We start from the raw sequence: 27,163 nt of genomic DNA, 5'->3' as shown, positions 1-27,163 counted from the left end.
ACAAATGCATGCCAAAGTCACTTTTTCTACCTTTTCTGGTTGTAACAGCATTGGTTTGCGAAACACTCGAAACACAGACGCTAAAAATGCCAAACACATTTTCAACTATTCTTCGAGCACGTGAAATTCGGTAATTGAAGACACGTTCTATTGACCCCTTATCTTGATGGCCGCTATATGGTTTCATAATGCATGGTTTAAGGGGAAAGCATCATCTGCGACTAAAACATAAGGACTTTCTTTGTCCCTTCCAAGAAGAACACGTTTTTGTGGCAAATTTAGTTTTCCTTCAACCAATAGTTTGTAAAATGGCGTATTTTTTAAAAACCCTCCGTCAGAGATTCGTCCTTGACAACCAACGTTTGCATACAGAAAATTATAATTTGCGTCAACAACAGCAAAAAGAACTACACTGAATGTTTCCTTTATAGTTAAAAAATTCACTGCCACTGAATGTAGGTGCCTCGATTACAATGTGCTTTCCGTCCATTGCGCCTATGCAATGTGGAAAGTGCCAAATCTTGTTGAAATCATCGCTAACTTTTTCCCATTCCTCTTCACTTTTAGGAGTCTGAAATAAAAATACAAATTAAATTTAATTGAAAGTTCTTATTATATATTTTTTTTAATATACATTTTTTTAATATATTTTTTATGCAGTTTTTAATAACATACATTCTTTACTTTACAGGAAAGTGATGATTCAGACAGTGATGAAGAGGCAAAAGAATCCGAAACAAATGACGATGATAACCGCTAGCGTCAGCCAGAGTACAAGTAATATGGGAGAATTACAAGAAAGCTACGAAGATTTGCAGGCTCAAAAGGAAATTACTGATAAAAACACCAAAAGCTTAAAAGCAAAATCTACCACATCCAAAGAAAAGAGTTCTAACCACTAGTGAGAAGCAAAATGCAGAAGTTTATGGAATGCTACAAGAAAGTATATAAAAAAAATCAGCAAGGAACATCTGTACAACCCGATGATTTTGATATATTTGGTGAGCTAGTTGCTAGAAAAGTGCGAAAACTTCGTACTCCTTATGCGCAAGCTACTGTGCAGCATTTGATCAATGATCTTCTCTACAAAAGCAGAAAATAGGAGAATATGACCCAACCAAAAAACACAGAAACTCAAGAGCAATTGACACCGTTCCTTCATTTTCGATCTCCAATTGCAGTTCACACTAGTTCTACAGATACAAACAACCACAATTATATGAGTCCAGATAGCATTCGGTCTTGCGCAAGTACCCTTAGCGTTGGAACCTACTCAAATCCAGGCGGCATACAACCTTATTCAAACCCACCCAGCGTTCAAACCTACGAGATACTGACTAGTCCGTCTTGCTCATCGAATCAACATACCACCCAGATTGATGAATCCTGGCCAGCTACGCGGATAACAACAAATGAATCAGCTCAGTCATACATGTAATTTTCAGATACATTCCAAATAAAAGTTATTTTAAAAAAATCAGTTTATTTTTTAACAGCTACCTATTAATAATGTTAAATTTTACCTTGACATATGTATTTAGGGCACTTATGAGAGCATCGCAGGTTTCTGAATTATTACTGATATTGCCTGTTTGGATACTTTGAAAAGATACATCAGACTCTGGTAATACTCCCCAGTTGCCAAAAATCTTAAAGTAATCACTAAACGTTCTGTTACACTAATGGCATTTCGAAAATTTGTATTTTTCTTCTGTATCGAGGGTCCAATGATTTCTATTAGATTTTCAAGATCAGTACTGGTCATTCTTAAAAAGTTTTTGAAGCTGCATCGCATTTCTCCACTAATACCTCTATCGTCTTTTCTTAAATCTTCCAATAGTTCCTCAACATAGTTTTTTTTGTCGGTTCTTCAAGCTCGGCCTAACCCAAAAACGTTTTTTCTTTTTTTTGGTTTAGGAATAGAAAACCAGCTGCCATAATAAATAATTCATTGTTCCTTTGTAATTCCAAAATTTCGAGCTCGCCACATTTTCTATCGGGATCACAAAGTTGACTGATTTTTTGTTTTCATAATGTGGACAGCAGTTGACAATTAGTTCCTGTTTTCGAAAACTTGCAGTTTTGTTGTGTTGCTGATTTGTTGGAGTTTTTGTTTTTGTTGGTTTGGTGTGGACCCGGCATAAGGAACCGGGACAGTGATTAGATTCCCGCCACGCCGCGCCGCCAACAAACACCCCCGGGAGTTGTCCGGGCTCCAAGTGGTCCATAACCGAATGTAGATTAATCACACAGCCGACTTGCCTTATTGCTTGAAACTGAATTGTTTTACTTACTTGAGCCATTGCCAAGGGATGGATTAAGAGAGACTAACACAACTCTTCCCTCTACAAAACATTCCTTAAAGAGACTGTTTCGCGTAAAATTCAATTGGGATTTTATGTAACGATCTTGTTCATAATTTGTTATTTTACTTTACAATACAGTTACCCAATAAACCAATTATTGAGCCGCTCTTAAACAACCAACAATTACACGCACAAGAAAATTACGAGTACAACCGTTATTTTGGACTACACGTTCGACGTGAACTTGGAAAACTCAAAAAGCGTATATACACATATAGAAATGAAAAGATTGAGGTTTACATTTCCTAATCTTAAAAAAGCTTTTATACATAACGAGATACATTTGTTATGGCTAAAAGAAAACAAAATATGTAATTGAAATTTGACGTATGTGCTATCTTCATTAGCATTTGTATCTTATAATTCCGTTAAAATAATTTTTCTCTTTAGCATTTAGCATATTCATAAATTTCAAAATCTGTCCGAATTATGCGTCCTCTGTACTCGTATAACATTTGTGGTCATTTATGGAAACTGCTGAAACTGTCAAGACGATGCAAACCACTTACAATAGGGTGACTGTAGACTACTACCGAATCCGGATTATAACTGATGTCATCTGTTCACTAAAGATGGCTCTCCACTGCGAGACTGAATATTTCACGAATTTAATTGTGTCAGTGTTGTGACTCGGTGTGAAACAGAAGAATTATACGTTAGTCGTGACACCGAGCGCGTAACCCAGAGGTCAAGACAAGGCCTATGACATACTGTATTAACGTTTAACTTCTAAGAGCACAATTTTTTTTTATGTCGGTCTTACAAAATCATCGACTGCGATTGAAAGATTTCTGTGCGTAAAGGTCCACACTGACAAATGTATCTGCATAGGGATTTTCTTGGTCCTCACATCTATTTGTTCACAGGTTTCACCTTTCCGGAGGTTTTTTTTTACTTTCTATTCTCACTGTTGTCGGTGATTTTATTCCGGATGTACTATTAAGTTTATATTTCTCAAATATTCCCAGTTCTTAATACCAGTTACATTTATCAAAAGACGACTGAATTCCAGCACCATTAATTACAGATTAAATTAAAGAAAGCACAGTGCATTATTAAAACATTTGTTTAAATTCTTAACTGGTGTTGCTTTAAAACAGCTACCTAATGAATATTTTCGATTTTCGAGTGTTCACAAATTTGAAATTTGTTTAAAAGGAACAACGTTTTTCACTTCACATTCTAATAAAAAAACACGATTTTTTCTTTGAATAAAATGACATATTTATACTTAAAATAAGGTAAACAGTAGGTGACTTTATTCTTTGACGACGATTTATTTCATAGTTCTGACCTAATACATTCAATGTTTCAAGTTAATTATCTACATAGTAACACCAGGGCAATGTAAATAACGAATCAGCTGCACAGAGAAACCTTACCTCTAGTGGTCACATTTTTGGACTTTCTAATGTAGCAACATTACCACCGCAGTAAGCCTTATAATAATAGCAGTGTAATGTTCTCGCATAACGGCGATGGACCCCAAAATTCTGAACTTGTCCCAAACAATAGCACTTCTTGACCTTGACCTATAACAGCTGTTGGTTTCCATGGCGACATGTGACGTCACAGTGTTTACATCCCTGGCTGGACCATCGATCGCAGCTTGCATCTCCCTCCACCTACCACCCAGCGCTTCTAGGGTGAACCTTTGTTTTGTTTATACTGTACACCGCACCGGTGACTACAGTCCGTTGGACGTAATACACAGGTCGAACAGTGTATTATTCTTAACAACGCTCCCCATTAGTTGGATAGATAATGTTCTAAATAAATTTAATAATTCAGTATTTTGTGCAACAGCATGTAAATTTTAAAATAAAAATGACTGGATACTCTACTGGTCTAATTTAAGAACATACAGTACTTAGAAAGAGCTTAGACAAAAAACACATTAATACCTCATTTTATCCCCCATACTCTCATTAAAAAAAAATGAAATATTATAAACCAAAAAACGAAGGTTACACCAAAAGTATCACGGTAGTACATTTCCCAATTAAATTGTCGTCGCCTAAAAACGAACTCCTACGCGTACTAAGCATTTACGAGAAAACACCAAATTACCAAGACGAATATTGTATTAAAGTTAAACAATATATTCATGTATAATCATGGTCGAAAACCATGTACAGGACAAAAAGGAACTGCTGTTCTGATATTCTGCCACAGAATTTTCATACACATATTTTCCTTGTAGCATTAATATTTTTTAGAATACCATCTTAATACGTCAGCTAATTAGGAAGAATACATTCCATATATATTACACCTTATTTTAGGACACCTTTACCTTAAAGGGTTGTTTACACATGTGTATGTTCAATTTGGTTGTTTTGTATCACATTTGTTTTATATTTTCAATTTAGTAATTTACGATTCACCCAATTCCATGCACAAGGTAGGCAGGTGAACAAATGGAAAAATTATCTATCATCAAAAACTCCGTTGGCCCTTTTTCCATCTTAGAACTAGGGGAAACCCTACTCAGAGTCTAAATAGAAATAAGGCTAATATAAAAAAAATATTAAAATTTTAATATTTAATTAATAATATTTAAAATGTAATATAAATTTCTCTGAAACGATCAAAAGTACTCGTGACGAATTGACCCAGTTAATATACCTGTAGTAGTAACTATCAACATCTAGGTTCTGAATCCACTGCTACAACGATTGGAAGCTGTTTGAGTCAACTAGCGGGAACGACAGACCGCTCAGCACTATTGTCAACATAATTACGGCCCGACCGCTGCCGAGACAGACAATCTGAGGACAGACAGGAGAAACCCTCGGAGCGTGAAGAAACCAAGGCGGTCCGTTGACCTTGGCACTTGGCTGTGAGACCGGGCGGAGACTGCAACACTTCTGAGTGTAGAGGGGCACGCCGGGGCACAACCTCGACAACAGAAACAGCCAACAAAACTATTTATGTCTCTGTACGAAGTTTTAAAGTATTTGAAAATGTTTACACATGTCGTGGCTGAACAAGGCTGGTACCAGCCATACAGCTGTTACGATGTTTTGAAAATCATCTCAGAAAAGGGACGAAGACTATTAAACAAATTCCTCTTGGTAAGCTCTCGTAGTGACACTGTCACGCGAGTCCCACGTTTAGGACAAAATAAGCATCACGGAATTGGAAATATCCGTATCACACATTTTGTCATTGTAATTTTTTTAAATACAAAGAACCTAACTTTTTTTTCAAGAACGTTTTACTTAACACTGACGGGTTCTATTTAGACCCGTTTATGAAAACATATCTAATTTCATTTCCATTTATAGTTAATTCATATTGTATTGATGTGTTAGCTTATAGCACTATTTTCCTCCATTTTACACAGCTGCAACAACAATCATCACCTTTCTCAAGTTACACCTTTCATAACTGCTAGCTCTTTTAGGGTGGGTCATCTGCTAATCTCTACTGAATTAATTACAACAAGTATCAGTTATTCTTTTAATCCGAACAAGTAACGGAAAACACTACTTAAGAATCAGATTTCCAAATCACAGTTGCTTGGTTTTCATTTTCTGTTAAATTAAAATGTATGTTCGTGAATATAGTAAAACGAAGGTGCGTGTCATAAATATATGTTTTTTGTGAAAACATTTCAAAACACTTAAATCTGGGCGTATAACCGATTTTGGCGCACTTTCATGGAACTAGCAGACGTTTACAAAGTTAACACTCTGAAATGAAACACAACTAATTAACACTGTGGAGAGGTATATTTAATATGTAACAAATATGAAGCAACAGTTTATAATGTACATAAAACCTTACAATAACAAATATCTTACTTAAAACAGAAGGTACAGAAACAGAAAAGAAAAACACTTGGTCCTTATACCAATCCCCAATCGTTTATAAGTAGGAAGGAGTTTAGTGTCTCACTGGTTTATAGACAATGTGTTTATGAAACATTGCTCAAAAGCTACTCGCATTTAATAAATGAGACCACGTACACTGTTCTGAGCCTGTTCTATATCCATCACCATATATTTCTGTTGAACAATATTAAAGTACATAATTGTGTCAAAAATCTGTTTATAGGTTTATTTTTGATATCGCCTTGTTGAATCCACATAGTTTAAAATATTACGGATACCTAAATATGTTATAAACCGAAAAATATGATACCACAAGTAAAAAAAAGCGAATCGTCTCATCGCCCTAATGGCGAATCAGACGATTTTGCTTGTGTTCGTAAATTAATGATTTAATAGAATACATTTAATTGAACGCACATACTCTAGATATTAGAGTTTCCACTTAAGTACATTGATATCTTATTTATAACAAGCAAAACAGTCTAGAACTTCCAGGGGTAAACGAAGCAATTGTAATACCATACATAAGCGTAGGGCGCCTCTACATTTTCAAACACTCGTCTTCCTTATCGATCATTCTTTTCTAGATATAATAAAATTAAGTGAAAGAACATTACATTTTTAGTCCGTTTTAAGCTTAACTATTTATTACATTTGAGACCACAAACTCTTATGAAGTGGCTTGTACACGTCTAATTACTAAATTACAGACTAAAACAATAAAAGCTTATACACACAAATACACATCTTGTATTTTTGTATACACTACATTTTTCGCTTGTATAACAAATCTACTTTTTCACAGTATAACAGTAAAATACTCGTATCATTTCAGCCGAGCACCCTAGAAAAAAATAACATAATGTACACATTCACATAGTAGGAACATTGTACATTAATCAACGTGACAAGTATATAAAGTGCACGTACATAACCTATAAATACCGGACTCAACTACCGAGCGGGGAGTGCCCCCCAATTAGCCATTCGCCGTAAAGGTAGCGGCGCGGAACATACTCGCGTGTTTATTGTGGGCCGCAGACATTGTTTTGTCTGCCCTCGGCCGTGGCTTCATTGAAATGTGTCAAGGGATGGCTGTACAAATCTGCTTACCACATGCCGATTCTTGTCAATAAAACTTTCAATGTTTCCTCCGGATTAACCCTTACAGGAGAGGTTCGGTTTGTCTCAACACAGCACAACTATCAGTAGAAGGATCTAGGGATTGTGACAATTTCGCATTTATTGGTGATGGTAAGTACGTTTAGTGTAGCTTTGTTACTAACGTCGACTGTGTCTTATAGTCACAGAGCATAAGAGTCGTTAAGGGTTAACATACCAATGAATTAGGAAGAGATCAGATAGCAGATCTGGAAGTGTGGGGTTACTGTTTTTATTTATTTTTTTTTTTTATCTATGAACGATTGCAACTGTCTGAGAAAATTCTGTTTTCTTCTAAACTATTTGTAATTCACAGATTGTAATTTACCATGGCAAACACAACACCAACCGTCAGATTCTTAGATACACAAATAAATATTAAATCAGTATCAGCCAACAAGATAAAAAACCGAATACTTGACTAAAACGGCAACTTTCAATCTCTATTTTGTTGGATGGTGTTAATTAACATTTTATTTTTCATGTCTGACAATTGGTAAATGTGCCTAATTACAAAGACAAAAAATGTAAAAATTTGTTATTTCGTATTTTTAACTCTGTCGTTAATCTCCAATTTCGATCCCCCCTCCAATAGGAAGGCTAACGATTGATTTCTTCATTAAGGAAAATTCTCCTATCAATTTCACGCAACACGAGCCTGTGTTCTTATATACCAATTAAATTGGCTCCATGCTAACATTAATCCTTTCACTATCAGCGCTCGGTAACTAACCCCTGACTGGTAATTATTATATGTACGTTATATATTTAATAACGTATAGCAGTCAACCATTCTCACTACAATATCAAATTGTTACAAGTTGGCAACTTAAGGAGTCTGCGATTCTACGTGGATTCCGAACCACGAAGATTTCTATCTTTGGTACGCAGATGGAATCTAGTTGTTTCAAACACCAAATTCCTTCTACGATGTGGCCTGGACACCTTTACAAGGCTTCATATGACCGAAGAAGTACGTGGAGGAAACCCGATTCCAGCACACCCTCCTCGCCCTAAACCTCCTCAATCTCCGAACTCCCAAGCAGCCGTCGCCACCGGTCGCACTGCTTAACAAACTACAGGCATTCCAGTTACTGGTGTAGCATCGTTGATCTTAATATCATTCATTGCTTTATGGCCAAATTGGGCGATTTTTATGACTTTCTTTACATCAAATCAATGACAAATCAAATTACACTGAAATGGTTTGACAGTTGCAAACATGGTAGAAGTATGCCACCAAGTGTCGCGTAACAGACTTCGCTTAGGATAAAATGAGGGACACTCCCTGGAAGAATATGCACCATCAGCACTTGACGTAACGTCTATAGCAATACAGATTGATTCACATAAAATTTAAAGCCTTTATCTTAGTTCCTTCTCGAAATATCCTGCAAACGAACAGACAGAAGAGATATTTTGCCAGCCCCGAGTGACACATGGCAATTAAGACAGTTGTTTTAATTGTGTCTTTTACTGCATCAGACAATTCCCCAGTGGGAGAAGATTTTCTGAAAGGGAAATAAAAATTGTTACGAGAGCGGAATTTCGAATGGTGACCAAAGAATTCTAAATGCCATTCTACAATACTGTAGATGGTCTGGAATGTAGATAAAGGAAGAGTAGATGATACACTTGAATATCAAACGTGAAAACACAAGTTTTCGTTACATTCTATTTCATTAAATTCACATTAGTTCTCCAGTGTGCCCCGGCATTCAAAGCTTAACGTACGATTTTCATTAAAAATTACAACAAAACGCTTATTTCCAAGCTGTAACTACGTTTACGAATTTCCAATTGTTCTATTTCAAGAAAAGTAGGACCGTAATACTAAACAATACTATTATAAAACAACAATATCCGTGTATGAATCTCCTAACCCCCCTTTCCTTAACTATCGGATTTCGTTAGTTAACAAACTTATCCAAATTAATGCTCTACATGTCATTGGTACAGATGTTTATTCGATGTTTCAGAGTGTTTGTTTTGTTTAAGATATAGGCTAATATGATTAAAATAAAAATTATAGAAATATAAACTTTACTTGAAGGCAATTACTGGTTTCATTTCTGATTGGATGTACTATGTATGTATTTGTATGTAACGTAAAAGCTAACCTCTGTACACATTTCACCATCTCGGGATTGTGCGTTGGCTAAGAGTAATAACCATGTCTGTGGGAATTTGCGTACAAGTATGATAATATTAGATAAGTATAAACCGCACGCAGAAAGGTCAGCGACTAGACACGATAACGTGCTACAGAGATAAGGCGACCTTGGTGTTTCTGTTATCTTAAGGCCAACGGACGACCAAACAATCCACTTCCTCTTTCTGTGTTTACAAGTTACAATCTTAACAGACTGAACTGAATAGCTATAAGATTTTTGGGCTTAACATTCGTAAAAAATGTTGAACCTGTATACCAAACATGTATCTCGAAGTTCATTTGAGTTAGACAGAAAATAAAATTCCTAATTTCTTTAATTGTTTGATTTTTTATAACAAAATGCACAAGTTAGGGTACGTTTGGAAAGCATGAACTGGCTTTTACACTAAATACCAGTGGGAAGGCAGACGTGTGTTTAAAGTTGGAAAATATTCTCTTCAATATGGTCATGGTGAAAATCAAACTGAAGCCTGTTTAAACCAAATAACCAGCTGCAACTTTAAGGGATACAATAATTTATGACTTTCATAAAATAAAGTTATTTAAAATTAAATCGCGATGAAATTTGATTATTTTTAAAGTTTTAAAATGTAAATAACTAAAATACGCAATGTTAAAAAATCATATTCTTTGTTTGGCATGAAGTATGCGGAAGATGCATTTGATGAGAACCGATGGCGGCGCAGTTTTGATTTCGCGTAGAAACACGCTGAGAGAACATTCCCAATAGTTGAAAAATCTGCACCGAACGACTTAATGTTCAGCAACTTTGGCCACCATAAGACCTAATTAAATCTAAAATGTATGTATTTCTTCAAGAAACACTTAATAGAACTTATAATTAAGAACATAAAAATTATCTGTCTTATTAAACAGAGAACATTATAAAAATATGGAATTTGAATCAACCAACATTTCTCTAAGTATTTTCCAGCTATAATTCGATTTATAGAACCATATTAAATGCATTACTTTCAGCTGAATTACAGTCAGGAGAACTGTTGATTGTTGTTATTAATAATGAAAGATCGTAGACATTTTTTCAGAGGCACGTAAAGCAGGTAACTCTCAATTGTTTCCATTTGCGTTAATACTTTAAGGATAATGAATTTACCAAGAGAAAAACATCAGGTGAAGAAAATGGAAACAAACGATGAGAACGCACGCAATGCGTGTTGTGTACCGTAAGTCGTGCTTAAATCACGGTACCGTGCAGTAAGAGGATAGAGCTGTCGTGGCGTGAGCGGAATATTAAATACAGTGCGTTATGAATATCAGTTGAAAACATAAAAAAGAGAAGTGCAGGGCATAAAGACAAGCATACTATAAAGGAAGATTTGAATATATGTAAATTTAAATACTAAAATTTAGTTGGGTTGTATCGAGCCTTAGCTGCCGTCCAGAAGTTAAAGGAGTATCTCTGTTCCTCGAATCTGAAGACACATTTTGGATTGTAATCGTATATCAATGTTATTTAAATTAGGATTTAACATCTGAAAATTATCAAAAGAGTGTAGAGTGGGTGTAGTGAAACGACCTTAAGATTTACGCGATAAGAGCAGCGGTAAACTTCAAACACTTGTGATCACAGAGTTCCGGGAAATAGCTACTGTTAAAGATATGATTAATACGCAACCACTCTTTTTTGTACAATGTATAATTTGTTATTGTTTAAGTAATGAAGTACAAGAGTTATTCAGATTATTTTTTGAATAAACAATAATAATGAATGAAAAACTAAAGTGTTTAGTTTCTGTTTAATCATCGACAGGCAGTCAGTCAATGCTACATTGCGTCTTAAGCCAATGGCATACTCTGGTTCCAAGTCCACAAGTGATTGTGTCCCGAACAACAATCAGAAGTCAAATTGCTTTAAGGTGCTTTGTCCTTGAAGCAACTCTTATGATAGACGTTCAGTGAAGGTAACTGACCCGGACATTGTCCCTAAACCGTTGTTCTGGAGCGTTTATGTCCATCTGTTTATTGACTTGCGACTGTGAATGAAGTCGAGTAGGTACCTTGACATCCAGAAAGTTGTTTTTCAAAGATTTTTTGATTGAGGAAGAAACGCTAACCACCAATGGTACACATGAAATACCTACTCGCAAAAAGACAAGAAGACGGACACTGTATATGATAAAGAACAAAGTAACCTTTTACCAAAGTGGCAATACATTTTACTGAGTAATTTAGATTTTTGAAGGACCTGTTTCAGTTTGTCGAAAGTTTAATACGGTTAACTACAGTTTTATAATAATAAACTGCCAATGCCAATGGCGCAGTGTAGCGGGTATGGCGGTTATCGCAAGATAACCAGATCAAGCAACGTCGAGCGTGGCCGCTGCTTGGACAGGTGACCGCTGAGCGACCCTGTCCTTGCAAGCGGCCCGCCTGCCCGGCCATTGGTGGTGGTGGTTCGGAAGTCACCTTTAAGCCGTTGGTCCCCAGGTTAAGTGTTAGAGAGGGCTTCTTAGCCCTAACTTCGCCTGGTAAAATAAGACATTCTTTACTTTTTTTTACTTTTTAAACTACTTTTAGCATTATGTTACATAAGCAGCGATGTAAATTCTTATACGACGATATATTTTAGGAATCAAAATTAGTGTTTTCAACTATAATTCAATGCTGGGCGAGTAGGGGAGTTGATCGTACTGATCTTTATACAATATTACAATTATAATTTGTATATATCTGGTCTCCCCACTGGCCTTTAACCTAGCCATTTTGCAGTTTTTGAAGTCAAACGGTAGGATGAAGTACTATCGTCTCTACGACATTTTTAATCTTCTTCAGGTGCAAACAGCAGTTTTGCATTATTCAAAGACATTATGACAATGCCGAAAAAAAACGTGCACACTGCATACCACGCTCTGCGACTGCGACTGAGTCTACACTCAGACCCCTAGCTACAGTCGCTAGTCGCCCCCTAGTCGCTGTCATGTCAAGGACAACGATTTGAAACAACTGATACTGTCGATTAGCTAATATCGCTCAGCGACTCTAGCAAGAATCCCCATTTGCGCCTGGACTGATAGCATCTGAAGGAGAAAGGATTATCAAAATGTATTAACTGCGAAAATAATCTTTATGTTTAAAAAGACAGAAAACGAGATAAATACAAAATACTTATGAAATAATAAAGCTAACATCTAACTATATATGTTGTTATATTAAAATCTCCATTTTCCTACTATAAGAACCATACTTATAGTATTGTAGGAGACCACGCATTAACAAGAATGGCTCTCGAACGAAGTGGGAAGTATTGGCGATGAATGTGGAATGAGTCGTCAAATGTATGTCTGAATGAGAGCTCGATGTAGTAGCCTATGTACGTCAAAATTTAAACATATTCTGACGTTTGCTATACAAATGTATTCTGTCTCCGCAATAAAGAATTGACTATTGATTATATTTATACCGTGTTTAAGCCATTTTCATTAGTTTTCCATGAAAATAACATTTCATCACTTATTACAACATAAATTTAAAATAATAAAGTAGTTTTTGTCAGCATGGTACAAGTATGGCCACGATCGCATTATTCACTTAAGAAGAAATCAATCAATAATTATGTCTGTTTTTTTATATTAGCATATTTAAACCAAAATGACAGTCATTAAAATGTGTTCTTGCCTTGTAACTGTTCTTAAATCAGGGTACAAAATATTACTTATAATATCAGTAAGGTATTTGTCCTAATAACTTTTGTCTATTGTGATATTTCTTCCTGTTTAGGTACTCTTTTAATAAATTATGGAAATAGTTAAAACTGAAACAACGGGTAATTTTAAAACAGTGAAATCTCTTTAAGATAATTAATTTCTACGATGAGAGGACAAGAAGACACTATAGGCGGGGGGTAACGCCCAGCCGTTTCTTGTCAAAGTGTTTGTATGTTTATGTCCGGGTCCACCGGTTTCCTCTTACTGGTTTTACTCTCGGCCACGAGCGCTACGCTCACACAAGAGACGACCAGTCGGACGAGGTCCTCGTCACTGCGCTATTATACACTTTACGACTGCTGAGTTATTTCCTAGCGCCGTCTAATTCCCATTTCCGGGAAGCAATTCACGAGCTCCTCGAGCTGTCAGCAGGGGCGGACATGTACCAACTTACAACGGGGGCAATAAGGAGCATCACACGTATTATGTCAAATTCGTTATATTTCTAAATCAAACTAGAGAACACCTCTGCTCATCTCGTTGGCAAATTCGGGTTCGCTGTGCTCCCTTTTCCCTTGCATTTCGAATTACAAAGTTCTTTACAGACTTAAAATGCTGGCCACAATTAATTATGTTTAGTTTAAAATAGGTACTTTAAAACATCTGAGATAGTAAATGGCAAGGACCAACTTAGTAATTTTATTCCCAAAATTATATCCAAACCGCAGTAATCTAAAGTTGCTCTGTTAACAAGTTGTACACTTAATTAATTACAGAATTGATACTAATTGGGAGATTATAAATAAACTTTCCCAATATTTAAGTATGCAATTCAAATTCCATTAACGTTACACAATGGGTTGCATCTGTCTGGCTTGTATGACAGAGGTGTGTTGTACAGACATTTTGAACTCGAAAACAACGTGTAGCAACACTAAGGATTGTATTGTTGCTACTCGTACTTGCTTCAGGCGGAAGGAGACCACTTGCGAAATTGGCAATTCCTTCATTAGCTGGTAATTGTTCCACCTCTTTCAGAGATAGACAATAATTCCTATTTTTAGAAATACCTATCATTGTCTCTCACAAGTTATTATTATAGTAACAGTTTTCCTAGTCTTCGAAAGAATGTTTTCGAAATTCTTGTTCTAAAACAGAATTCCTAGCTTTATAGAAAATTAAAAAAGTTCTTCAACAACGCCTCAATAGTTTTTTCCAATTACGGCTCAGGAACAAACATATATTTAAATAACATCTGGGGTATCTTTAAAAAGTAACCACAGAGGAACTTAACTCGTTTAAGGAAAACAGCTTTTGGGATATTCAGCTATTTTAGCTGAATTCTTACCTCAAGCAGGAAATTAGTGCCAGGAAGTTTCGGCTTGGATTATCCACCTATTTCATCTCTTGTTTCACACTAGTTTCCTCAATCAACAGGAATAGTAGTGCGAGGGTTTATTTACATCAGGATTACAACAGTATCCTTCATGGATCTATAATTGTACTCTTCTTGTTCTTATTTATATCAGTAGATTGAATTCAGTAATCTAATAAAGGAAAATAGAACCTAAATCGTTAACTAAAATATCCTGACATCACTCTACTGTAAAATGAGAAAGGACAATATCTTGAACTAACATAGAGCCATGGCATTCGCAGAATTTAAAATTGCACTGTAATAGACTTGAAAGAAATTAATCAATTGTGATTTTGTTCTGCGTTATTATAAATATGTAATGTTTTTGTGATATCCCTTCACAGGAAAATAGCTGCACAAAACTTCTAAAGTCGCTTAGTCTAAAATCCAAAATTAATGGATGCTAATCCCTAATCATTAATTACCAGTATGCTGAATTTTACTGCATGCAACAATCAGTGCGTGTAGAGTTAAATATTTTCATACTGCTTATATTAATTTATCGTTTCAACTCTTTCAGCTTTTTTAGTTTATTATTATTTACCTTGGGCACCCTAAAAACTAAACGCTTAGTTTTCTTTGTTTATGAGAAGGAAATGTATTTACTATTAAAGTCGCTCAAGAATATATTAAAACGGATCAGAACCCTTCCTATAGTCAACTTACACATTGTTAAAATGGCCTTAGCTGTTTGATGTAATTAACCATGTAGGCCTACAGTACGTAAGTTTACAGCCAACTGATACTTTTAAATGGTTGTATTAGCTTATGGGCAGATAACTGTTATTGGTTAAAAATGTTAGTTCTCTTTTTCAATTTGATATCACGGTCCCAGTGTTCTTTTCTGTAATGTGGCAATAATTACAAAATTGGCATCATCCTACTACAGTGTGATAAGTACCGCAAAACAATCAACAATAGTAAAACACACTCGGCTGTGTTGCACAATGTAACCCACACGTGCTGCTTGTCTGTTGTCTGCCTGTCGCTATAGTGTGGACCAATTAGTAAAACAAACACTGAAATGCTGGATAGAAACTGATTGTACTTGTTTATTACTCACTTCCAAAATTGAATTTCACTGTAATATTAGGTTATTCTTGCAGTGGCATCATAAAATAGAATTAATTGCATTTAAACCCTTAACAGTATTTAAATTATGAAATCTGATAAGTAGGACTGAGTTAGAATTTGTAATGGGATGTTTTAATATTTTTACTGAAAGAAAATAATCCACACACTTTATAATCTAAAAGAAAGTTTAGTATTGTTCTGTATTTCCAGTTTATATTTTTTTTCATTTTTACAGTAAATCGAATACAGATTTAAAACCTCCTTAGTATACAACAACCGTATGTCTAGACAATACACATTTTAAAACATACATTAACAAGAATAATAATCATTGTTACACCATGGTACTTTGCTGATTAATTTAATCGAATTTATTAGGTTATACTTTTGTCACTTTTTTATGAATGTTAGTATATTTTGAATTTTATTTCTTGTCTTTCATTTGTTGACTTTCTTTTTTTAAGTGTGGTTTTTCGGCAATGTTTGTTACCCAATTGGTTTGCAACAAAGAACTCTACTTTTTGTTTAATTTATTACTAGAATCGATTATAAACAAATAAAATCCAATTTAACATTTTGAATTTTATTACATTAATTATGCCATGAATTGATAACTGCACGTAATAAGCTATAACCTAAAGGGTGTATATTGTACAATAAACCATCACTGAGACAACTTATTTAAAACTCAATATAGACAAAAGACAGAAAACTAAGCAAGATGGGACTTTTACAAAGACTCATAAACAATCATACACTTTTTAAGGGGCTTATTTGATGTGCTCTCCAAGAAAATTTGGCTACCTGTTGTATGGAAAAAACTAAATTTTAAATATGGTTAAAAATAACTGTAAAAATATTATAACCAATAGACATAATGATAAGGAATATTTATTCAATACAACATATATTACATTTTGCACCGATTTTTTATGATTGCTGTTTGTCACTTTACATGCTTTGAAACTGGTGAAGAAATAGAACATAATTATGTTCTCTTGTTTTGGCATATTAATTATAAAATAAATGTTTAAGTAGCTACATAGTAATGCAATCAACTGTTTGTTATTAACAATATTGTTTTCATCTACTGACAATCGATACTCTAGTTACTGTATTGATCAATAACATTTGATCATCTAGTTTCAATTAAATTTATTTGCTAAATCCAATCACTTAGAGGCTCCCATGAGTAAGGCATTAAGGTCTACCCAAATTGTGTATACTTATACAAGGTAGAATAGGTTCTTTAATTGGCTGAGTGTTAGCAAAAACTATCTATCTCACCCATTGAAAAAATGTCAAGTCTCTCTCACTATTTTCATAATACTTATTTTGAGAATGAACTGATCTTAACTTAAAATTTTGTATGACGCTTCAAATCTATATTGTAAGCGACATAAGAGTTAGTTGCTCTAAAAACATTTTTACATTTAGTCTTATTTGTAACCATGACCAGAAATGAGAAAATCTCAGAATAAATATATTTAAAAACAGACTGTGTAGGTACAATCATGACAATAGGCTATGTGACAATTAAACATCTGACATAGTAACACATGTAGCCTAATGGAAATGCTAAGACTACTTTGTCTTAGTTTGAAGATTTTGAATCCCAGCATAATTGGTAGTTTATGTTCAACAACTACAAATCTAAGGTAAATACAGACTAGGTACGATTTATTTGATACTTTTATCCTACCTACTTGTCATAATAAACTGTGAAATTTTTGGAAATTTGTGACAAATGTTAATTGGCTAAGTGTTTAAAACAAAATCTATCACTTATGAGGCTAGCATAACTTCTTTGTCTGTTCCCTGTTCGATCTTGATAACTTAATAATTTTAAATTTTACCACAGAACTTCATATCAATTTGAACTTCAATATGTGTAAATTTGAGTACGAGGGCTGAGTACGATAAGCGGGCCCGGTTTTTATATAGCTTAGTATTATCATTGATACTTTATATAGGTTATATCGAATAATAGAAAAGCTATCAATTAATTGATAAAAATGTACCTAAAATACTAAATAACAGTCACAGGTCTGCAATTCAAAGGATTACTTTGGGTAGGGTACGATAAGCGGACCCGGTTTTTTATATCGAAGAATATAGTCATCGATACCTAATATTCGCATATCAAATCATAGACTATCAATCGATATAAAAGTACCTATAGTCCTCAATAACAATCATATGTTTTAAATTAATATATGAATGTAATATTTACAGTGATCAAACAAATTATTATAACCAAAATTAGGAAAACTGAAGACCATTTTTACTCCTCTCACAGTTACAGTTGTTTCTTTCCCACAAAATTCACATAATGGGTTTTTCGGTACGAGTCCAACATGTTGAAGCCACGAAAAAGCAATGTCGCGTCGTGTAGTTTTCTAAAATTGACTGCCATTTTTAATAATCAAATTACTTATGTAAAATTGAAATATTTTCCTACGTGTATTATTTTAGAGTGTTTACAGCTGTTGATGTAGATTATTTAAGTTAATAGTTCAAAATAATTCATCAGTATCGATTGATTATCGATGGTTATGATTAAGTAATATCGTTTGCCAATTTCGATATAAAAAACCGGGTCCGCTTATCGTACCCTACCCGATTACTTTAATGAGTTATATAAAGTGATTCAACTTCGTAAATAATATAGCAACCATTACAATCAAACAAAGAATTAAGATATATAAGTTAATAGGAATAATCCCATTTGAATAAAAAAGAAATCCATTTAAATAACAACAAAACAAACGTACCAAAACCAAGAAAAATACAGTTTATCTTCTTCCTATTTTGGTTAGTTTTCGTAAGTTAACTTATGCGTAATAATTTTATTTAAATGAAGTAACTTAACAAATATCATGTTTACAATTTTAAAATGCGTAAGTTTACATTCCTACACATGAAAAGATAACTATTACATTAATTATCAGTATTGGCTGATTATATTGATTAATTTGCAAAGTCCTTTGATTTAAGTTAACTATTAACTTAATTATGATTATTGGCTGATAATATTGATGGGCGTAATTTTCAATTGTCCTTTATTAATATCCATATAAAAACCAGGTTTGCTTATCTTACTCTAATGATAATAGTGCATGATCCTCCAGAGATTTGGCTGAACATTAATGAACCCTAATTTTCCAATGGATAAGTTATCTCAAAAACGATTTAAGTGTTTAACATAATGAAAAAATTGCTTAATTTTTTTTAATGTTATGTATTTGAACTTTATTTGAAGTTGTTTACAAAGTAAATGAGATGAAACAATACATACAAAAATTCAATGCAATGTTTTCAAATTAATAACCTACCTTCAGGATATAGCTCTCCTGGGAAAATGACATTCATGAACGCCTTGGTGATGAAGTACAAATGCCCCATCCCGCGGGCATGATGTTTAGCTGTGCTGTTGTATTCGTTTGACACATCAGCCACACTATATTTTATTTGTTCGAAGCCTAAATTTAATTCCTGGTAATTGGGGAGGCCCTGATTCGATTGGGCCTGCAACCTTTGTTGATGTTTACCAGTGAGCACACAAGAAGATTCTCTGGCGAATAACACTAAAACCACAGCACTAAGGAACAACATGTTGGCTAAACTATGTAAACACTTAGTTCTCTCGGTTCTTGAGTGATTCATTTCCTTAAAACATGTCCATCTTAGAATAGACAAAACGACACTTCACACACCACGGGCTGTTTTGTTGACGGCCAAATAAGATTCCACTCCACTACAGACTGAACTACTGAACAGACAACAGAGAGAGACCGAACACAGCGTGACAGCACAGTAACCAATGGAACACAAAGAGCGATACTAGCGCTATAGCGGTGTGATTTGAACCAATTCAGCTCTGCTTTATTGACAAACTTACATCCTGAGAATAGATCCATAAATAAAATTATTTAATGGCATTGGTTTGGTACAAATATTACATAAATATTTTTAAGTTCGTTTGAACTCAAACTAAATTTATTTTCATAATCCTCGAGTATAGCCAAGCGCGAATATCTAAAAAAAAAGCAAACGATTGTAATTAGTAAGTCCTGCAGATAATAGATACCTTATGTTATCACGAGGGAATTGCAGATTGATGAACAAAATTTGAAGGCTTCTCATTGAAAAATCTCTACTATTACCAGCAATACATGAATAAGTACAAATTAATTTTGTTATTGCTAAGCTGTATTATTAAGTCAAAGAATTGTCGTTACCTACGATTTAACTAACTTGCAGTGGAAACAGGAGCGCTAAGGCAATATTTTAGTTATCTCCTATACTTTATACTCAATAAATCTTCTAAATTTTGTTCAATAATTAGAATTATTTAAACAAATTAGTTAGAAAATGTTATAGGCCTATTCAAGCTCATACGGATCAAAGTTTTCAAAAAATTATGTTCTTATGGATACATTACACAAAAGCTATTAACAAATTGTTAAATTATAAATCAATATGAAATATATTGGGCTATCATATCACAGACACTTCATTATTTCTAACATGACATATAATGGAATTATGTTAGTATCCAGACTTTAAAAAATATCAAATGTGGTCCTTATAAATACCAAATTCAAGCGGCTTGTTATACATTGAATTTATTGACTACCACCAATTCCATCATAGGTAGAAGTTACTCGTAAGACCTACCAAATGTTGATTGGTCTAATCTCTCTTCTTGCCTCTTGGATCTATCTGCACAAACTGTATACGATGTTATGTCCTTCCTAAATCTCAACCAATACAACTACATCAGAAATGAGCGAGGTATTCTTCTCGATTTGGTCTTCTCTTCTGAAGCCTTGCGCGTCCTAAATGCCTCTGACCCATTCCTTGCAGCCGAATGCCATCATCCTGCTTTTGAAATGGAAATCTTTATGCGCCCTAAAGAAGAACTGAATTATAGTGTCTTTACTCCCAATATAAGAAAATGTGACATTAACTTCGTGTTTGAATGGGTGCAACGCCTCAATTACCTTCTACTTGATGTTACAGACTCTGTTGACCCTAAGTTTTTTTTAAATTTTGCTCACACTTCAGTTGCACTATTAGAATAGCAAGCCCACCCAAATATATGGGAATCAAGCGCTTCCCTATTTGGTTTTCTCCCGATCTTAAACAGATGGTAATCAAAAAGAAGACTTTATATACGACATTGAACAATATAGTTTTGTCAAAGGGCGTTCGACCACTTCAAACCTCTAATCTTTTCAAAATAGTACCGTATCCTCAAAGCGTTTTCTAACTCCCACCAAGTTGATGCCATCTACACAGATTTCTCGAAAGCGTTTGATCGAGTTAGTCACAACCACCTTATTGTTAAGCTCAGAGCTGTTGGTGTCGGTGGGGCGCTCTTGCGTTGGCTGGGATGTTGTCTACAGGATCGTTTTCTTCAGGTGCGAGAGGTGCGCTCACTATTGTATATATTTCCTACAGGAGACACAATTATATATATATATATATATATATATATATATATATATATATTAATACCGGGTAATGGTAGCACATTCACCCGGCAAGTGAGAGATCCGGGTTCGAGTCCCGGCGGAGCAAGTACTTTTTGCGATTCAATGTTTATTGAAATTAAATTAGGCTATTGCCACTATATATATATATATATATATATATATATATATATATATATATATATATATATATATATATATATATATATATACATATTAGTATATATATATATATTACTCTTGTTATTCATGTATAGTTTTTTCCCATTGTTGTGTACTTTATATAGTTTATTTGCACTGTTATTATTGATCATTTTATTTATTCATATTTCACGTCTTAGACGTTAATGTACATGCATTTAAGTTAAATATTTTCTTAGTTTTATTTTTATTCTTTTACCACTATCACTAATTAATAATGTTTCACTCTTGTTATTCATTTACAGTTTAGTTTCCATTGTTATTAATAATTTTATAGTTTACTTGCACTGTTACTATTTATCTTTTTATTTATTCATATAATGTCACATCTTATACAGTAGCGTATTTAAGTTAAATACTTTTCCCATTTATTATATACTATCACTAATTCTTATTATTATTTATACATTTCTTATTTATTGTTATTTATGCCTAGATTTGATTTAGAGTCTAGTTGCATGTTTGGTTTGCCCTTTTCTATAAGTATTATTGAATTATTATTTAATCATCTTATCATAAGTTTATAAATGTAAATTGGTTTTTGACCGTTGAAAGGAAATAAATAAATAAATAAGAAAAGTACACATTTTTATTAATCCATCCTACGGTTATGAAAGAAAATAGTGGATTCTACTGGACAATTTAAAGAGACCTTTAGTTTGCCAATTATGCATTTTTATTATTTTTGTCGCCAAAGTAAAAGAAGAATGACAATCTAAATAAATAAAGGATGACCCTTTCAATGCTAATCATTTAAATTACAATTCTCAATGCCTTGATCATTCAATTGTTTGGCTATAAAAATTTGCCCCTTATCGCTGGCAATGAAAGAAAAATATCCCCTGAGCGGCACTATTAGTAAACTAGGGTTTATTAGATTCCAGAGGGTTTGATCACACATGCCTCTGGCTATTGGTGCAGGCTGAGGCAATCCCCACCCTGCTGGTGATGAATAAAACCATCCCTCAAGACATAATCCGGTAATATATTAAAACTCCAGAGGATCTGATCACGAATGATTACAGCATTTATTTATGTTGAACAGTTTCCCAATACATGTGCATAATAATTAAAGCAATTAATTAAAAACAAACAAATGGGAAATGTCGTGATCCAAAATTTAACTGGTAAGTAACAAAAAGACATAAGACCCCTAATTTCGCGTATATTTTCTCATATCGTCTTTAAGAATAACTAACAAGAAAAAATAACTATAGACTAAGACGTTTCCAAGCTCAAATTTTCTTTTAACTCTCTTGTCAAATTTGCCAGGTTGGAGATTACGGCTTTTGCATTTAGGCTCCACATTCATATGTTTATTCATAGTGTTGTAATTATATAGTCAATTATGTGTTGGAATTAACTGTATAAAAACATAATCTGAGGTATGTTCAAAAAGTAACGTGAATTTTCATTTTTGAGAAAAAATATTTATTCGTCTGCATTAATGTTGTCGTTAAAATAATCCACATTATATATTATGCACTTATGTCAGCACTCATTTCAACTCTCATCTTAGAGATAGCCTTTAGCTCTTTCAGTGATGCTCTTTTAATGTCATTTATGCATATAAAACGATAGCCCTTTAAGGAAATAAAGAAGTCACACGGGACCATGTCTGAAGAATATGGAGGCTGTGTCATCGTTAGAATACTTGGCCAAAACTTCATAAACAGACAAAGTGTTTAAGCAGGTGCTTTGTCAGGGTGCAAAAGCTATGAATTCTTTTGCCACAAATCCGGGCGAGTCTTCATATTGCTTCATGCAGACGGCGTTGAGCTTGCCGTGATACTCCTTATTAACAGTATGGCTTTGTGGCAAGAATTTATAATGCACTATGTCAATAACATTTAAGAACAAAGTAAACATAACCATCACGTTCGACAACACAGTCGAGCCTTTTTTGGTATTGGCTATTCAGAATGCCTCCACTGGGATGAATTCAGCCTTAGTTTCGACGTCATATCCGTAAACCCGTGTTTTGTTACCTGTTGTAACATGTTTCAGCAATTCTGCATCGTCTTTGATTTAATTTAGTAACTTCCGAGTAACTTCAATTACCGCTGTTCTGTTCAAAATTCAACAATTTTGGAACAAATATTGCTGCCATACGTTTTATACCCAAAGCATTCGAAAAACGTTCATGGTATGAGCCAATCGATATGAAAACATCATTACTGACTTCTCTAATCCTAATACGGTTTTTAATTTTTTATGTTATGGAAAAAATATTTTATGTTTAAAATAACTAGGTCCCTAGAGTAACATTTTCTAAATAATATAAATGACATCAGAGAATTTGCAAGTAAGCCTTGATTCCTTTTTCTCTTCTACTGTTAATGATGGCTATATCAATCTGATCCATGTCAATATAAGAAGTCTTAGAAGAAATTTCAATAGTTTTCTAGCAGAGATTCATTGTGTCAAAAATGATGTTCATTTCATTGTATTGAGTGAGGTGTGGATTGGGTCCGATGAGCTAAATTTGTACAACATCCCAGGCTATAGAATCCTAGCAACTTGTAATGATGACTACAGGGCAGGAGGGGTTGGTTATATGTAATGTGAACGATGGTGTACAAGCGGATAAAGTAAACTTAAGCATGGTAACTGCTGATGTACTTATCATTGATATTAAAGAGTGTGAATTTATATTTTAAATTGGTATGCGTTTATAGGTTACAAAGTTTTCCAGAAAATGATTTTATTAATGAATTGTCAAATATCCTACCAAAGCTTAGTAACAATGTAATCTTGACAGGTGATTTAAATATTAATTTACTACATGATTGTGTAACTACCCAGAATAACCTTAGTTTGATGGATGGTTGTGGTTTTCAGTCTATGGTCAATACTCCCACAAGAATTACACACGGTTCACAATCTTGTATCGATCACATTTTTATTAAACACAGAAAATTAAATTCATTTAAAAGTGCTGTGTTCGATGTTGATCTGACAGATCACTGTGCCATGGGTTTGAAATGGGCAATAAACTGTAAGGCAAATAAAATTAAGGAAGACCGATTAAACTCACAGGTTAGCCTAGATTATAACATGATTAGAGAAAAGCTCGAAAAAACCAATTGGGAACTTTGCTACAAATGCACTGATGTAAATTATTGTTATGACATTTTCAACCAAATTTTGACTGACATAGTAAATAGTAGTAGCAAATCTAATAATACAAATTCCAAGGTGATAAAGGCAAAATCGATTAGTCCGTGGATGACAGCTAGGTTATTAAGGAAATTGGAAAAGAGGAAAAAACTATACAGAACTTACCGAAAGAGGCCTTATGATAATATATTTAAAAACTATTAAATTCGATTCTGTAATAACCTAAAAATTGAAATTGACACCAAGAAAACCCAATATTATTCCAGGAAACTGAGCGATTGTAACGGTGATTCGCAACAACAATGGAAAATAATAAACAATTTAACGGGTAGGAATTTAAAAAAGGTGTGAATCAGATAACTTTAGATAACGGAGTTGTGGTATCGGACGCACACGATGTAGCATATGAGATAAACAAATATTTTATCTCTGTTCAATCTATCACGGTCAAGAACAAACAACAACAAACGCTGCAAGCTGCTTGGCGGCCGCGCCGCTACCGGCGCTACTCTCGCTAGCCCATTGCGTTAATTCCTTTTTTATGTTTCCAACAACAGAAATAGAAGTCGAAAATATTATCAATAAGCTAAAGAATAAACGATCAACTGGATTCGACGCCTTTAGTACCAAACTTATAAAAGAAATTAAAATATTTATTACACCAGTATTAACTTATCTTCTAAATTGCAGCATGGCTACCGGAATTTTTCAAAATAAACTGAAAAATAGTATCGTTGTGCCGCTGTTAATAAAAGGAAACTCCACACAATTAAGCAACCTTAAACCGATCAGCCTACTTTCAATTTTCTCTAAAATATTCGAAAAAATAGTCAATATACGTTTAGTTGAATTCCTTAATAGAAACAATTTTATTAATATTAACCAATACGGGTTCAGGAAAGGGAAATCTACCGAGGACGCGCTAGTAAACTTCACTAATAAGATATATTTAAATTTAAACGAAAGCAATAAAGTTACAGGACTATTCATTGATTTTCGTAAAGCTTTCGACTTAGTTAGCCACAGAATTTTATTAAGTAAACTAGAATCAATAGGAATCAGAGGAATAGCTTTAAATTGGTTTACAACCTATTTAACAGGCAGAAACCAGCAGGTAAAAATTGAGATCTGTCTTAGTCCCCCTCTAACCATAAATTCAGGCGTCCCTCAAGGTTCAATTTTATCGGCAACTTTGTTTCTTATTTTTATTAACGACCTACTTGAACAGACTTTTTGTGGTAAAATTAGTGCATTTGCAGATGACATTGCGATTTTTTATTCGGAAAAAGAAATCGAAATTCTGCATCAAAGGATTACAACGGACATATCCTTAATGCAACGATGGTGCTGTAACAATAAAATGCAAATAAGTGTAAACAAAACAAAATATATAAATTTCGGCTTTATAGACTTTCATTTTGAAATTCCGCTTACATCTACAGGATTGTACACAAACTATTCTATGTAACTGCCAAGCTATAGAACAGGTTAGTCATTTTAAGTATTTAGGAATCACTATTGATGAAAACTTTAATTGGGGAAAATATATCCAGGAGCTGAACAGTAAAATACGATCTACAGTAAGAACATTCTACTTTTTAAAACAATACTGTAGTAAATTTTTATTGCGAAACCTCTACTATTCTTTAGTCAAGTCAAGACTTCTGTACGGAATAATCTGTTGGGGAGGTGCGTACAGAAGTCTAATAGATAATCTTAGAGTGTCACAAAATCATATAGTGCGCATAATGCTAGGAAAAAAACTCAAAGATAGCTCGTTCCCCCTATTCCAACAAATTAGAACTCTGCCTATCCAACATTTATATGTGTACAAAGTACTGAAACTATTTTATAGAAGAAGTGGCAATGAAGGTAAAACCTTCCTTGTATATGGAACAAGAAACGTAAATAAAAGAATTTTTAGAGTACCAAAAGTAAAAAATGAAATATTTATACTCTGCTTTCAGTACGTAGGTCCAAAATTCTTTAATAAATTACCTATTAATATTAGATCAATAGATAAATTAAACCTTTTCACCAATAGTGTATTTGACTGGTTAATTGAGATAGATGATGTTAGATTTTTTAATAGAGTCATTAGCTGAAGTTAAAAGTTACTGTTTATTTTATATAAAAACTAGCTGACCCGGTGAACTTCGTTTCACTTACCTCTTGGCCATGTCGCTACCTTTGTTAACATATTTACATATGTACTTTATCAATTTGACAGAGTTACAACATTCCACATTGATGTGAGTTTCAAAAGTTACGGCACAATCCAACGATTATCTACATCAAAATTTTGTCCTTTGATCTTCACAATTACAGATCGCCCACCGTCCTCAACTGATTGCCGACGATACAACGAGTAACCATCATTTCCCGAGATGGTTTCAGCAATCAATGCTCTAGGGTATCGCTTAGAACACTTGCCGTCGACCATACAGGGGGAGATGTTGTTGAAAACTCCGCAAGGTCCATGTATCATATGTTTACTTACTACTGCATGCAATTTTGGGTCAAGTGTTTCATCGGGATTCTCGGCTGAAATTATGGAATCAATATCTTCTGGCCTTAATTTATCAACTAACCAAACTAATATGTGCGCATGTGGCAGACCACGCTTTTGCCACTCAACAGAGTACATCC

The 27,163-nt window shown here is 34.0% G+C and overlaps 1 protein-coding gene across 3 annotated transcripts in view; it reads right to left on the bottom strand.

Annotated features, from left to right (window-relative positions):
* LOC124354032 (prominin-like protein) overlaps window positions 1-19,516 on the bottom strand; it is a 134,474-nt gene extending 114,958 nt beyond the window's left edge. For all 3 annotated transcript variants that reach the window (XM_046804184.1, XM_046804187.1, XM_046804185.1), the window contains exon 1: window positions 19,031-19,516. In XM_046804184.1, the coding sequence (XP_046660140.1) occupies window positions 19,031-19,361 (331 nt within the window). In that variant the 5' untranslated portion in view covers window positions 19,362-19,516. The remainder of the gene's footprint in view (window positions 1-19,030) is intronic.
* Between the last annotated feature and the right edge of the window lie 7,647 nt (window positions 19,517-27,163).

The sequence above is a fragment of the Homalodisca vitripennis genome, chromosome 2 (assembly GCF_021130785.1).
Source record: "Homalodisca vitripennis isolate AUS2020 chromosome 2, UT_GWSS_2.1, whole genome shotgun sequence".
In the NCBI taxonomy this organism is placed as follows: Eukaryota; Metazoa; Arthropoda; class Insecta; order Hemiptera; family Cicadellidae; genus Homalodisca; species Homalodisca vitripennis.
This window is presented reverse-complemented; position numbering and strand designations above follow the sequence as displayed.